The 15014-nt window shown below is 59.6% G+C and overlaps 1 protein-coding gene across 1 annotated transcript in view; it reads left to right on the plus strand.

Annotated features, from left to right (window-relative positions):
• COL4A2 (collagen type IV alpha 2 chain) overlaps positions 1-15014 on the plus strand; it is a 166067-nt gene that overhangs the window by 146652 nt on the left and 4401 nt on the right. Inside the window, exons 29-44 of the mRNA XM_028087375.2 lie at positions 2640-2801; positions 3598-3768; positions 4514-4657; positions 5559-5681; positions 5964-6145; positions 7444-7507; positions 7705-7779; positions 9024-9131; positions 9822-9929; positions 10612-10683; positions 11028-11153; positions 12928-13044; positions 13567-13728; positions 13819-13917; positions 14245-14391; positions 14549-14665. Coding sequence (XP_027943176.1) covers positions 2640-2801; positions 3598-3768; positions 4514-4657; positions 5559-5681; positions 5964-6145; positions 7444-7507; positions 7705-7779; positions 9024-9131; positions 9822-9929; positions 10612-10683; positions 11028-11153; positions 12928-13044; positions 13567-13728; positions 13819-13917; positions 14245-14391; positions 14549-14665 — 1977 coding nt within the window. The remainder of the gene's footprint in view (positions 1-2639; positions 2802-3597; positions 3769-4513; positions 4658-5558; positions 5682-5963; positions 6146-7443; positions 7508-7704; positions 7780-9023; positions 9132-9821; positions 9930-10611; positions 10684-11027; positions 11154-12927; positions 13045-13566; positions 13729-13818; positions 13918-14244; positions 14392-14548; positions 14666-15014) is intronic.

Here is a 15014-nt window from a genome sequence, read left to right on the forward strand (position 1 = left end):
CCCGGTCAGTTACGGAGCTGCGAGCGTCGCTCCTCGGAGGCTGGCCAGCTGGCAGGACAGCACAGAGCGCGGCGGCCTCCCTGGAGGCTGTTTAAAGGAGCAGCAGCGCCACGTCCCCAACAATCTCCGTGCTCTCCGGCTGCACAAAGCACCCAGGCTCTTCACAGGGGGACCTTCCGATGGATGTTCTTAAATGTAACTATTTCCCACAGACTTCACAGTGTTGGAGCATAACAAATGGCCACGGCTTGACGTTTGGGCCTGTGGAGGTTTCCCGCCGACCGTGTCCCCTCGGCGACCTGCTTACTTACACAGACTGTTTAGTAAAAGTTCTGACTTGGGAGCTTCAACGCTTCGAGAACCTGTTTGCGCGTGGGTCCCACCGGCCGGGGCAGTGAGGCAGTGGGCAAGCGGCTTGCTCGGCCGCGTGGGCCTGGTGCAGGAACGCCCAGGTGCAGCCTGTGTGTGGGCAAAGAGCCTGCATAGAGAACAGGGGCCCAGGTCCACGAGTTACAGTTATTTTGCTGAAGGAAGCAGATTTTTTTGTTGGTGTTCCTTTTTTAGCACATGTTCTAGAAATGGAAATGGGCTTAAAATATTGAGTTCTGATGTCACAACAGACAGCTGAGGAGCAAGCCACCCAGGCCCGACTTTTCTAGGGCAGCTACTGAAGTAGCCGTGGTCGGGGCAGACCCCTTCTCTTGCGGCCGGTCCCACCCACATCGCACTCCTGTGAAGGAGGCACTGCAGAAACCGTGCTCGGACACACCAACCCACTAGCCTCTGCTCCCATCTCCGCTCCCGTGAACTCTCTCAGCTCAGCAGCCTGGAGGGCTCTTGGCGGTGAAGCTATCTGCCCATCCTCACGGACGGGCACAGTTTGCGGCAGGAGCCTGACCCCCCCCCGTCAGACTTGACCGCTTCCAGCACGGCCTGCTGTCCAAGACCGTTGGCGCTACGAGCATTATGCTCTGTCTGGAGCTGTTAACACCAGAGGAGAAGCTGAGCCATAGACGTGCCCTCACTTCCCGTACGTAGTAAGACTGGAGAATGTGAGGACATGCGTCCATGCATCTTGGAGAATCTCTTTGCAGGATTCTGCCTCAAATCCGCTCCTGCTCTTGGCAGACCTGTTTCCCCCATTGTGTCCACATATCAGACAACTGGGACACACGTTTACACGTCGGATTCTGGGTTGGTCCAGCACTGACTTGGTCCCTTTTGTTAATGCCCCTCCCCTCCATCCCCCGACTTGTCTGCCCCTCCACTCAGGTCAGCCCGCACGCTCCGTAGGATGGTCGTGGGCTCAATGAGTAGGTGCGCTTGAAGGTCATCGGAGAAGCTCTGTGAAATGGGCATCGGCCCTCCTACTGGTATTAACTGGAGGAACGTAGTGAACTTTAAATCCCAAGAAGAAAGGCCCGGAGATTTACTATCTGGAAAAAAAAAAAAAAGCCTACGAGAAAATACATGCTCACGTGACCAGCTGGTTCGGGCAGGATATTCTAAATGTAAAAGCAAGGGAAGAAACCGTGTGCGTGCACACACAGTGCATAAAGTTTGCACGTGAATGCTAATCTTCACGTCAAAAACAAAATGAAATTTTGGGCAGCAAAGTAGAGTAAACTTTACAATAGCTGTGGAAGAAATCAGTCATTGTATATGAGGGATACTAAAATCTGTAAGAAAAATATCAATATCCCCAAAGGAAAATAGGAGAACAAAACTTTCATTAAAAACCCAACCCGTGGGCGCCTGGGTGGCTCAGTCGGTTAAGCGACTGCCTTCGGCTCAGGTCATGATCCCGAAGACCCGGGATCGAGTCCCGCATCGGGCTCCCTGCTCAGCGAGGAGTCTGCTTCTCCCTCTGACCCTCTTCCCTCTCGTGCTCTCTATCTCTCATTCTCTCTCTCTCAAATAAACAAATAAAATCTTAAAAAAAAAAAACCCAACCCAAGAAAAAAGGAATGTCACTCTCACCCCACCCCGCGCGTCTCGCAGCTGATCGGGCGCTTCCCCCCGATCCTGCCGGCCGGGGTCCCGTCTGCATCCGCACCAGCCCCGACGGAGAGAGCCCGCAGGAGGGCGGCCGGGTGCAGAGGCCAGAGCCGACGCTGGAGCGCACGGCCGCAGCGTGAGTGAGCATTGGCCTGACCCACGACGTCAGCTTCCAGGACAGCGTCCCGAAGAAACGGCCTCTAACGCGGGCACAGATCCCTTGCGACACTGTCCACAAGAGCAGGGCTGGGCGGGCGCTGAATGTGCCCACATGACGCAGTCCTGCTGCGCGCATACCCATTCAACACGTAAAGAATATTTTAAAGTGTGGCAGAATGCTCAAAACACAACGTCGAGTAGAAAAAAGCCCAAACTTGAACTCACAGCTTGCCGTCAGGCTGCCAGGGTGTGTTCTCGGTGCACTGATGTGACCAGTGGTCGGCAGGAAGGGCGCGCGGCCGTGTGTGTGGGCGGGTGGCCGCCGGAGTCGCTGGGAGCGTATCCCTTACACTTGCGTGCCTCCTCCGGGGCCCTCCGGGGTCGCCCGGAACGGACGAGACGCCGTTTGGTAGAGGACATCTGAGAGGCAGCTGTGGTCGGCGGCGTGGGCTGGGCCTCACCCACTTGTCTTGATCCCGCAGGAAGCCAGGGCATGCCGGGAATGCCGGGCCTGAAGGGCCAGCCGGGCTTCCTAGGACCCTCGGGCCAGCCAGGCCTGCCCGGGCCGTCGGGACAGCACGGCTTCCCAGGAGCTCCCGGCCGGGAGGGGCCCTTGGGGCTGCCAGGCGCCCCCGGTCACGGAGGTGAGGAGGCCCCCTGCCCTGGAGGGGGGTCAGGGCCTCACATGTACTGACAAGTGAACTAGCACCACCCTCCCCCCAGAGAGTTCTCACCCTGGGCTCCAGGGCACCCCCTGCCAGACCTGTAGGGGTTCCAAAAAACCCCACACCGAGCAGCTTAAAACAACATTCATTCTCGCACAAACTTCGAGGCCGGACGTCTCACGTCCCCCTGGGTGTGTCCGGGTCCTGATCTCTTCGTAAACGGACACCGGCCACATCTGATTAGGACCTGTTTCTCTGTAATGACCTATTTCAAGGCCCTGTCTTCCAAGGCCCTCCCGCCCCGCGGGACTGGGGCTTTAGGATTTCAACATATGAAAGGGGGGAGGACACAGCTCGTAGCAGGTTCTAGAAACGGGACATGTATTTTGCCAAAACAAGAGCTCAAACTACTTGAGAAACCCGTTCATCCTTCATATCTGTGGTATATTGGGGTCCCCGGCAAGATTTCAGTAGGAAAAATGAAATTTCCACTGTGGAACTTCAAAATCACTGCTCTGCTTTGAGGAGGGGTGTCACTTGTTTTCTGAAAGTGGCAGAATTGGGAAGAGAGGCAGGGCCTTCCGTCGGGGGAGGGTGGGTGGGGAGAAGGCACGGAGATGAAGCCACAGGCTGTTTGCCCCCCAAGCCCCCCCGAGGCCGCACCCCCCACAAGGAGGCTGGGTGCCCACGTCCCTTGGGCGCTGTCCAGGGTGACAGGCCCCGCGAGCATTTGGGTCTTCTAAGTTTGTTTATCTTTTTCTCCTCTGCTCTCCAGGCCTGCCTGGAGACAGAGGGGACCCAGGGCACACCGGCGTCCCCGGCCCTGTGGGCATGAAGGGTCTCTTCGGCGACAGAGGTGATCCTGGTTTGCTGGGGGAGAGAGGCCCCCCGGGAAGTCCTGGGTTTAAAGGAATGAGCGGAATGCCTGGTATCCCCGGGCAGAAAGGTAACGGCGGGCACGTGGGGCACTCCCTGAGGCGGGCGTGGGGTCACACTGGGACTCGGAGAGGCTAGCCCCGCTCACCAGCAGGCTGGGGCCCCCGGGAGGCAGCCCACCTCGGGGGATGCGAGGCTGGGTGTGACTGACCTGCCCCAAAATGCCGAGGCACTCCTGTACCCAGACGAGGGAGCAGGACTCAGTCTCCGCGTGGGAGATTTGTGGAGAGGCCTCTCAGGACACTGGGGTCAGATCCAGAGGCTGGTTGGTTATCACAAAACCAAAACCGAGGAAAACACCTGGTCCCTGGGCTGGGTTTATTTGCACGCGAACCGAGGCCCGTTTTCCTAGAAGGGGAGCCCTCTGGCCCTTGACTGTCGGGCCACACGGGGATCTACCTCTCCAGGGATCCTTTGCGGGCTCCCCACACTGGGCGCAGCGTTAACATCCGGCCGCACCCTCTCCCCGGCGGCCACGGACATAGGTTACCATCCGTTTCCCTTGCGACTTTCATACGACCGCTACACGTTTGCCGTTCGTCTCGGCCCCAGGGGCCGCTCGGCAGGCGGGCTGACTCTGTGCACCTCAGTCTGTTTGCAGGTCAGCAGACAAGTCCCTTAGGAATGGTGCCCCAGAAATCCCCGTTTTAGGGCAGGGAATCCTAGCCTCTTCGGAATGTCACAGACGAGCAAGACTGAAATGTCCCGTGTGTTTATCCATGGCTAACCCAGCAGTTTTCTCGTCCCTTCTGAAGGCGGGAGAGGTTCACCCGGGATGGATGGCTTCCAAGGCATGGTCGGACTCAAAGGAAGACCCGGGTTTCCGGGAAACAAAGGAGAGGCTGGATTTTTTGGAATTCCAGGACTGAAGGGTCTGGCTGGGGAGCCGGGTGTGAAAGGTATGTCCACCTCTCGAACCGTGTTTCTGACAGGGTTGGGACTCACTTTTGTGGGGCATAGCCCTGCTTAAAATGAATCTTCCACAGACACCCAAAACCTAGGCACAATTAGAAAAGAAGGAAACTAACAAAAATTAGAAGACTTTATCCCAGCCTCAACCCACCAGCCGTGTCATGAGGGAAGACTCCAACCCAAGGAAACTTTTGTTTGTATTCAACAGAGGTTTTTATCGAGGTATAATTGAAAACAACCTCAGTTTCCGGTGATGACATGAGGTTCAGTGTTTGTGTGTAAGTGAAATGGTCACCACGTAAGACTAGTTAACACCCGTCACCACCCAGAGTTACGGAAGTTTTTCCTGATGATGAGAACTTTCCAGATCTACATGAAGGAACGCTGACCAGCAAGAAGGAAGGACCAGGGTCTGAAACCTGCTAGAACGTGGATAAAACTTGAGAGCATTTTGCCACGTTGTCTGCTTCCCTTTATGTGAAATGTCCAGAATAGGCAAATCTACAGAGACGGGACGTGGATTCATGGCTTCCTGGGGTGGGGGGTAGGCAACAGTTGGGGTGACTGCTGATGGGCACAGGGTTCCTTTCCAGGGCAAGAAGATGTCCTAAAGTTCCATAGTGGCTGGGGGTGCGGGTCCGCACTTGCTCACGTGGAGAAGAAGTCGTGGGAGAAGCCAGGCATTTGCCATCAGCCTCGGCCTCTCTCGGAGACCCTTGCCCCCGGTTCAGGCCCAGTCGGGAGCGGGGGTGGGGGGGACATGCCTCCCCGGAGCTCAGAGCCCCTCAGGACTCACTGGCAGGGACAGCCGTGGCCGAGGGGCCTCCTCCCGTGCCCCTCCGCCTGGCCCGGAGGCCAAGGGAGAGACTGTATTCTGTTCCCTTGCAGGCAGCCGCGGGGACCCCGGGCCCCCAGGACCACCTCCCATCATCCTGCCAGGAATGAAAGACATCAAAGGAGAGAAAGGAGATGAAGGGCCTATGGGGTTGAAAGGGTACCTGGGCCTAAAAGGTGAGCATTGGCACACACACCCCCCGCCCACCCCGCTTTGCCCCAGGGGCAGTATTTCCTGCACCAGATGCCCCTTCTTCCGAGAAGGCCCCGCTCTGTTCCAGCTCCTCTGACCCCAACATCTTGACCAGGCGGTGGCCCGCGGCTTCTCTGCGGCCTGAGTAGCCTCACCTTCCCGGTTTAAGATTTGAAGCCATCGGAACTGCAAAGCCACATGCTTGGGGAGGGCGGCCACCACATCCCCTGCAGGGGTGGCAGCTCACACTCGGGGTGCTCCCACAGGTGTTCCCGGAATGCCAGGGATCCCCGGGCTGTCGGGAGTCCCCGGGTTGCCGGGGAGGCCGGGCCACATCAAAGGAGTCAAAGGAGACATCGGCGTTCCCGGCGTGCCTGGTTCACCAGGATTCCCCGGCGTGCCTGGCCCCCCCGGAATCATAGGGTTTCCCGGGTTCACAGGAAGTAGGGTAAGTGGGCATCGCCTACTCCACATCTCCCTGTGATCGCTCCTCTCCCCTCTGCTCCTGAGCGGGTGCGGGTCCAGCATCCACTGGGGTATGAGTGGTCCACAGCCGGCTTCAGAGTTGGGGCTCAGGCGGCCCCGGGTCCCCGGGTCACTGTGAGGACACGCGGTGCGCACGCCACCACCACTGGTGATCACGCGGTCGAGAGAATTCCCGAGAAATGCAACCATACGGGTGACGTCGTGCTGAACAAAATAAAGCAGAAAGTGCTAACGATGTGACCCCGTCTGTGTAAAGGTCAAGAGCCAACGAGACTGGGACAGAGGTCAGCCAGACAGCAGCCGTCTCGGGCCAGATTAGGGACTAGGGAAGGGCACGAGGGAATGTTCTGGAGGCTGAAAACGCTCGATGTCATTATGTGGGAGGCACACAAGTAAAGTTCATGGAGCCGAGCCGTGGAGATGAGTGGGCCACACGGATGTGTGCTCCTCGTCAGGAGGGGAAGCTGTAAGAACAGAACACAGAGTGCCGTCCGAAGAGGGACGCGGCCTCGGGCGCCGCCTCCCCGCACCCCCCAGAGCGGGGCCACGGTCGTGGTTCAGACTCGAGTTAGCCGGGCCGGGAGAGGTCGTGTGGAATCCCCCGCCCACGCTGCAGTGTAGAGCAGGAATGCCGCCCTCCGCCGGAGGCGGGGGAGCCATGCTGTCCGTGGTCACAGAGCCACGCAGACGCCATCCCGGCGTCATTATCAGCGACCAACCTCATTTCGGGACGTCTCAGTGCCCACAGACGGAGCACAAGGCCGGGCGGCATCAGAGCAAGCTCGGGAATCCGGTGGCCCACGTCCAGTCCCCATTCTGCTGCTTCCTAGCTGGGTGACCTCGGGCAAATCCCTTAGCCTCTCTGTGCCTCAGCTTGTTCATCTGTCAAACGGGACACCTGTACCTACTTCATAGGGTTGTCCTGAAGTTTCAATGGCGCTCTTGAGACAGGACCCAGCACGGGCGCCGGTGCACAGCCAGGCAGGGTGGGATGTAGTCAGCCGTGCGTGTTGCCACCACCGTCGTGACCGCGACACCCATCATCTCTGTTCTTAGTGTCAGTTCTTAGTGTCTGGCTTCACGGTCCAGGAGGAACCACTGTTACGCGGAAAAACTCGAAGGCTTTGCTGCAAATCGATCAGATAACAAACCCTGAGTGTTGGTTTTAGCCAAATAGCTGAACAGGCTAAACCCTTCGGAATTACAAACTTACTCTGTGAACAGCCTTCTGAGATGTTTTCACGTCTGACCTTGCTCTAGGGCGACAAGGGAGCTCCGGGCAGAGCAGGCCTGTACGGCGAGGTTGGCCCCACAGGTGACTTCGGTGAGTATTGCTCGGACCGTGACTGTAGGGCATCCACCATCCAGAGCATTCCGGGCAGGTGTGGTGGTCAGACCCCGAGATGCTGTTAGGAATTTCGAAGCAAATTATTCTATTAGGAATGGAACACAGCAAAGTTGCAAAACTAACCACCTGCCATTGGAAGACCTGTTGTCAACCGTGTTTTCTGCCTGCCACAGGTGACATTGGAGACACTATAGATCTGCCGGGAAGCCCAGGCCTGAAGGGGGAGCGGGGCGTCACTGGGGCACCAGGTACGTGAGTCCTTCCCGCCCCTGCATCTCAGCAACAGCCCTGAGCCCTGCGTGCGGCTCACTTGGGCACTGGCTCGCCAAGCGTATCACTGTTTGTGTGGCTGAGTCACACTTCAGGGAACGGTTTGAGGTCTTCGAGCCCATGTGCACACAAGACGCTGGAATTGTTTATCAAACTAAACCTGAAGACAAAGGCAGGAAAGCTCTGTCTGTCCCTGAAAGGGATGTTAGGGGACAGGAAGCAGATGACACAGTGACCAGCGCATCTTGTGGACAGAGGGGTTCAGTCTAGTGTGGAGGCAGACATGGGCCCTTGTCTACTGGCTTCTCGGGGCTCGTTGCAGATCTAGAATTTGGTCTCCTGGTGGCTTTCCTCCCAGCCACACGGGTCCCCTGGGCTGGCTAAATTGCCCCTTCTAAAGAATTTCTCCAACAGTTCGGTTTATAAAAGCAGAAGGGCAAAACCATCTTTGCTCTGTAGTCACTGACGAAGACCCCATCTGTTCAACTGAAAACATGTTGGGGAAGAGAAGCCGCTCCCCACAGGAATCGTGGCTGCCCCCACTTGAATGTTTCGGTGTCACTCAGCCGCGGGCCCAGGAAGCAGAGTCTCCCACTGTGCCCACAGGACTCCAGCCCCAGGGGAAGTGGGGCCGCGACATGCATGTCAGCCACCCTCGGGGGGGCGTCCACAAGCGGGTGCCATCTCCCACTGCGTGAGGACCAGGAATCCGGGCGCTGAGCGGGTCTGACTCCGGGGCTGCACCGTCCGCAGGCTGGTCTGGGATCGGAGGGTCCACCCCCAAGACGGTGCCCTCCAGGAGCCGAGGGCAGGGCGCCCTGGCTCCTCACCGCGTGGGCCTCTCCCACTGGCTTGGGTGTCCTCACGGCCGGGCAGCTGGCTTTCTCCAGAGCCAGCCATCCAAAGAGGGGACAAAGGATGGCCATGATGCATTTTATGGCCAAGGCTCGAAGTGACACACCTGCATTTCTGCAGTGTCCTGGGGGCCGCCCCGGTCAGCCCCATCCATGCACAAGGGCATGGACACCAGGACGTGGGGCCACTGAGTTAGAGAACATATTAGTCAGGGAAGGATCATGCTCATATGCACAGCCCGTTCACAGCAGAGGCACAAATGTGAAATGACAGCGTCGCTTTCCTGGTGTCCCCTTGAGCCCTGCAAGGGCTAGGCCCCAGGGAGGCAGGTCCTGCTCTGCTCCAAGCAGGAACTCTGTGCTTACAGGTCTAAAGGGATTCTTTGGGGAAAGAGGAACGGTGGGCGAAGTCGGCTTCCCCGGGATAACAGGCGTGCCAGGCGTCCAGGGCCCCCCCGGACCCAAAGGGCAAACAGGTATGAGATCTTGCCGTCGCACGGCCTCCCCGCACACACCCTCGCCTGCACAGCTGAGCCTCCAAACCCCCAGACCCCGGGACAGAGGCGGTCGTGTGCCTGTGTCCTTGTCTCCTGCAAGCACACTCCACCCCAGGAGGCTGGCTCTTGCATGATGCCCACGACCTAGCTCTGTCTTAGGACCAAATTCGTGGGGAGGACCAAGGCGCCGGCCGCGGGGAGACACACGGGGAGCTGACGCATGTGCTCGGGTGGCCCAGCATCCATCTCCCCGTGAACACAGACCGAGTCCTGGCTCCAGGACCCCTTCTGTGCATTTGAATGCGCAGAAACGCGTTTGCGGATCCTGAGTTAAGATGGAAAGCGAACAGGGCACTAGTTTCGAGCTTTTTTCTTGCCGCTGCTTTGGCTTTGTTTTGCCTTGCTTCGCGTGGGACCTGGGAGCCCTGACGCTAATCCTCCAGAGTCTCCTGGGTTCTCTCTGCACCCCTACTTGGATGACAGGACGAGAATGGGGGAATGCGAGCTGCTCTGTCTTTGGCAAGGCTGAGCCACCCCCACTGAACCTGCAATTGGGGTGCATTCCCTGCTGGAAGGAAGGCTCGTCCTTCCTCACAAAGCCCCTCCTCCTCCAGCTGGGACCTGAGTTCGGGGTTCCAGTCCCACTTAAGGATGCGCGTGTCCCCCCAGGCTTCCCAGGACTGACAGGGCTGCAGGGACCGCAGGGAGAGCCAGGGCGAGTGGGATTGCCCGGTGACAAAGGAGACCACGGCTGGCCGGGGATTCCAGGCTCGCCAGGTAAGAAAGAGCATTTCTCCCCTTGCAGACAGGACACGCGGAGCTGCGCAGAGCCGACCCGGCCGGTTGAGGGGAGGAGCCGTTAGCCAGGTTGGCCTCTCTGGTCGGCACCTGGGCAGTGCAGATCTGGCCAGAGGGACGGAAGCCGGTGTCCCCGCTGTTCTGTCCAGGGCTTCCGGCTGCCCGCTGAGCCAGGGCTGGCCGGAGCTGGGGGGGTCACCCGGCCTTCCAGGGCTGTCTTGCTCAGAATGAAGGGGGCCCACCCCACCCACACTCACTGCCCACATCACAGGAGGCCTCTCCCCCTGCCTCCCGGGTCCTACTTTAGAAATGTTTGTCCTCAGGAATCCAGAGGGAATGGAATCATGCCAGACTGTTGGTTCCAAGCACAGTTCTTAGAAACGAAATCTATAGAGTGACTCAGGCGTCAGGGGGAGAAACGACACACCATTTCCAGTTCCCTCAAAGGTGTAAGGAATCTGCAGAAAGATTCCAGGAGGACAGTCTTGATGTGAGTGCTTCTTCTGGGTCCCACGGACGTCACGTTATGCAGAATGCTTCCTGTGCCTTTGAGGGAAGTGGACAGGTGACCGTGCACTAGCGACCAGAAGCAGGTCTGAGCTACTTTACGAGCTGCGTTGCTCTCCAGTGCGCAGAATAACTGTGAGTGAAACCCGCACAGGTTTTCCCGGCATCCGAGGCATCAGCGGACTGCACGGCCTGCCAGGCACCAAAGGCTTTCCAGGATCCCCAGGTACCCGACGCTGCCCCGCCCACGTGGCCACGCCCAGCAGTGGGGGAGGGGTGCTGCGGGGTGTCCCGGACTTGGGGGCTCAGGGGCCAGGACGGCACCGGGAGGGCTGTGTGGTCATCCGAGGGCCACATGGACAGGGGCCCCAGTGGTTCTGCAGACCGAGAAGGGGTTCGGCTACCATCAGATCTGGGATGCTGAGGCCGCGTGGCTAGCCAAAATCACCACGGCTGACCTCTGGCTCTGTTCCCGAGTCTCCCGGCACAGTGTGACTGTCCTTCCAGTTCAGGAGATCAGCCTGGTGCAGGGGAGGATGCTGGCATCACGGCTGTTATCCCCTGCCACAGGTGCAGACATCCACGGAGACCCCGGTTTCCCCGGTCCTACTGGGGACCGGGGTGACCCAGGAGAGCCCAACATCCGCCCCGGTCCTTTCGGAGCCCCAGGACAGAAAGGGGAGCGAGGAGATCCAGGTGAGGCCAAGCACCACCCAGTGGCACCACCTGCACAACCAGACCCAGTGTGTCTGTGAGTCGGAGAGATAAGGCCCGGAGCAGACATGGGCAGTGCCGGTTGTTCTGCAGAACCTCCTGGCCAGCCCCCCACCATCGTACTCTGTTATCACCCTCGGGATAGTTACTGGAGTGAGGATCTAGGGTCAGTTCACCAGCATCTCCCCTGTTGGGAGTGAGGATCCAGGGTCAGTCCACTAGCGCATCCCCACTCGGGGGTGAGGACCTAGGGTCAGTCCACCAGCACCTCTCTAGTTGGGAGTGAGGATCTAGGGTCAGTCCACCAGCACATCCCCACTCAGGGGTGAGGATCTAGGGTCAGTGCCCATGACTTTGAAGTCAGGTGCCTGCATGTGTGTTCTTGTTTTGCCTCTTGCTTGGTGTGACCGTAGACATGGCTTTGTTCATAAATTGAAGGTAGAAACACACCTTCTGGGTGTCGAGAGGATTCAGCGAGTTAATACAGATGAAGCTCTTACACACAGGAGCCCAGCAAACATGCTGGCTTCTCTAGAAGTCCTCAAGGCAGCATGTTTTCAGAGGGTCCTGCTTGTTAGGGGATCTGCCCTCTGGAAGGGGTCAGGGAACGCAGCCACGGGATTCAGTGGTGAGACCCGGAACAGAGGGAGGCAAGAGGCGTAGGTCCCGCGTGGTGCATGCCGTCCTGCCCGTAGACGGCGCTCACGACACCCCCACAACTGCACTCCGTGTGACCATGAGTGCCGACGCCTGACGCACACCGCGTGCCGTTCAGGCTCCGACCCTGGCAACGGGGGACGTTACAGTTTCCACCGGGGCAGAAATCACCTCTCTTATTCCCGTTTATACCTCAGTGAAATGCCTCCTGCCCCAGAGTTAAGTGTCCGATAACTATCTGTTCGGGAAGAATACTGTGACCCCGTAAGTCCTCCTGACCTCCGCTGTGCTGTGTGCCCCCGGGGCGTCGCTGGCTTACCCCTACTCATCCCTCTGTTTGCTGTCCGTGCAGCATGTTTCTCAGAATCCTTGTCGCCCCTGCTGGGGAGCCCCTGCACTCCATCCCAGGGACCTGAGGCGTACGGGCTCCCAAACTAGTGGCCCTTTTTAAAGCAGCTGTCCACTGTGAGGTCCTCACCCTACACAGAAGCCACAGCCGCCCCATGACCCGGTGGCTCCTATGCCCGCTGGGCCGCAGCCTCGGCCGTGATCGGGGAAGGGGACTCTCCGCTAGGACATCCCTGTGGACACTGAGCTGAAACAAGGGAGCTCAGTGGGGCCTCCAGGGTTCCGCCCCTTCTGCTCGTCCGGTAGGGATGCCAGTACTGATCTGGGGTCACCAGGAGATCCTTAGGGAGTGGGCAGATTGGCAAGGACAGACTGTGAGCAGTGGGGACCCACTCTGTAAAGCTGGGGCGCAAGCTACCAAAGGGTGGCCGCAGGGGGACTGAAAGCATCTGTGTGGCTCAGAGGCTTCATCCCACGAGGACTGGAGCCTCCAGTCCCAGCACCAGTGCTAGTGAGCAACAGAGCCAACCTCTCAGGGCCACGTGCCATCCACAAGGAGCCACATCGCTGAGCTCGATGCGTGGGGGCCTCTGGGCAGCAGGAGGAGCTGGTGGCCTCCCTGGACCCGGCCTCGGGCACCTCCCATCACGGCCCTGCTCTGGGACAGGAAGTGGTGGGGGAGGGGGGAGAACCATCGATCGAAACGTTGGATGCTGATGCTCAAACGGACTTCTTCTGTTTCCCTCCCAAGGGGAACGAGGCCCAGTCGGGAGCCCAGGACTTCAGGGCTTCCCAGGCATCACCCCCCCTTCCAACGTGTCTGGCTTACCCGGTGACAAAGGGGCGCCGGGCATATTTGGCCTGGAAGGTAAGCAGGACTCCCGTTTCTGCGGGGGCAGGAGCTGGTGGGGACTGGGTTACTTTGGGGATGGCACAGACGTCGTGTCCACCTTGAGGACATTATTGTGCAAAGTGAAATAAGGCACCCAGGGAGGGACGAGCACGGTGTGAGGTCCCGAGAGCGCTCAGACCCACAGACAGAAGGGAGGAAGCGTGCCGGGGCTGGGGGAGCCGGTGGAGAGTCGCTGACTCCTGGGGACGGAGCTTCAGTTTGGGAAGACGAGAAAGTTCTGCCGTGCAGGGTGGTGATGGCCACTCAGCACGGTGGGTACTCAGTGCCCCTGCACCACACACTTAGACACGGTTAACATGCTAAGTTTTGGCGTACGTATACGAAGAAAGTCGTCCAGCGTTAGACTGGCCAAAGGCTCTCCCCCCGAACAGGTGACCTTGCGTCTGCTCCCCCGAGCGCCTCCTGCAGCGCGTCCGGTGCCATGTGGCTGAGCCGGCGCCTTCCTCCCACGTAACTTCTCTCTCGTGATGCCAATAGGTTATCGAGGGCCCCCCGGGCCGCCTGGGCCTGCCGCTCTTCCTGGAAGCAAAGGAGATGTGGGGAACCCAGGAGCTCCAGGAAACCCCGGAACCAAAGGATGGGGCGGGGAGCCCGGGGCCCAGGGCCGGCCCGGCGTGCTCGGTCTCCCGGGACAGAAAGGTAACGGCGCCACCCGAGGGCCCCTCGCCTTCCAGAGGCTGGAGCCCCCGGCCAGACAGGTGAGTCCTCCATGCGCTGCTTGTCTTGAAGGGCCCAGAGGGGAGCCAGGATTCATGGGAAACACGGGAGCCACCGGGAGTGTGGGCGACCGAGGCCCCAAGGGACCCAAGGGAGGCCGGGGACTCCCAGGTAAGTGGCCGTCTGCACACCCGCAGAGCCCCTCTCCGGGAGTGGGCCTCGGCACTGTCCCTGCCCCTCGGGCTTGGGGACCCCTCTGAGGGCTCCCCCGGCCATGGCGACCTGCCGTCACCCCCGCTGGGACGTGGAGAATGACCCGAATTGCCGAAAGGGCTGAGCGACCTCTCGGGTGGGTGGTATCCATCTTGTCTCCGGAGAGCAAGATGGTTCCGGAAAGCTCCACCATTGGATCCAGCGGATAAAACAATAGAATACAGATCAAAGCAGGAGAGCCCGGGGACTCTCCTGTGCCAACTGGGCCTTCTTTCCCCTTTCCAGGTGCCCCTGGTTCTGTGGGATCCCCTGGGATCGCAGGAATCCCCCAGAAGATCACCATCCAGCCGGGGCCAGCGGGTCCGCAGGGAAGGAGAGGCCCCCCCGGGGCGCAGGGAGAGATGGGGCCCCAGGGCCCCCCAGGAGAGCCAGGTGGGAGCCCTGCTGCAGAGCCGCCGGGGAAAGGCTCTGTTTTGTTTGCTTTGTCTTCACTTTGGTTTTCCGGCTGAAAAGCCTTTGTTCGGCAGCAGTGATGCCGAGCATCGTCACTCGTCCCGTGCTAGTCACACTTGTGTCTGTGGCTCGGCAGGTTTCCGCGGGGCTCCCGGGAAGGCAGGGCCCCAGGGCAGAGGTGGCGTGTCTGCTATTCCCGGATTCCGAGGAGACCAGGGGCCCACGGGACAGCAGGGGCCGGTGGGCCAGGAAGGTGAGTGGTGGACGGCGGGCGGACTGTGGTATTCGGGGAGGGAGGAACGAGCCCTGAGACAAGCAGAGAGGACAGGCCCAGGGGGAGCGGGGCCGGGGACGTCCCATGAGGAAGTGATGACAAATGAGGGCGTCCGCGGAGGAGAGGGTACAGAAAAGGCAGAGTCACCCAGGACCACGGATGCCGAATGTTTGAAGGGACGTCCTGCTGGAGGCCGACCGGACATGCTGCTGTGCTCCGGGGACAGAATCACCCCTGGGCAGGCATCACGCCGGGACGCAGGTTTCTAACCCAGAAGTGCCCACGTGTGCAGAGAGCGGCCTGTCCCAGGAGGTCCAGCCAGGGGGGC

Source organism: Eumetopias jubatus, unplaced genomic scaffold (genome assembly GCF_037043125.1).
Source record: "Eumetopias jubatus isolate StellerSeaLion01/CBP00866 unplaced genomic scaffold, mEumJub1_p1.0 scaffold_3, whole genome shotgun sequence".
In the NCBI taxonomy this organism is placed as follows: domain Eukaryota; kingdom Metazoa; phylum Chordata; class Mammalia; order Carnivora; family Otariidae; genus Eumetopias; species Eumetopias jubatus.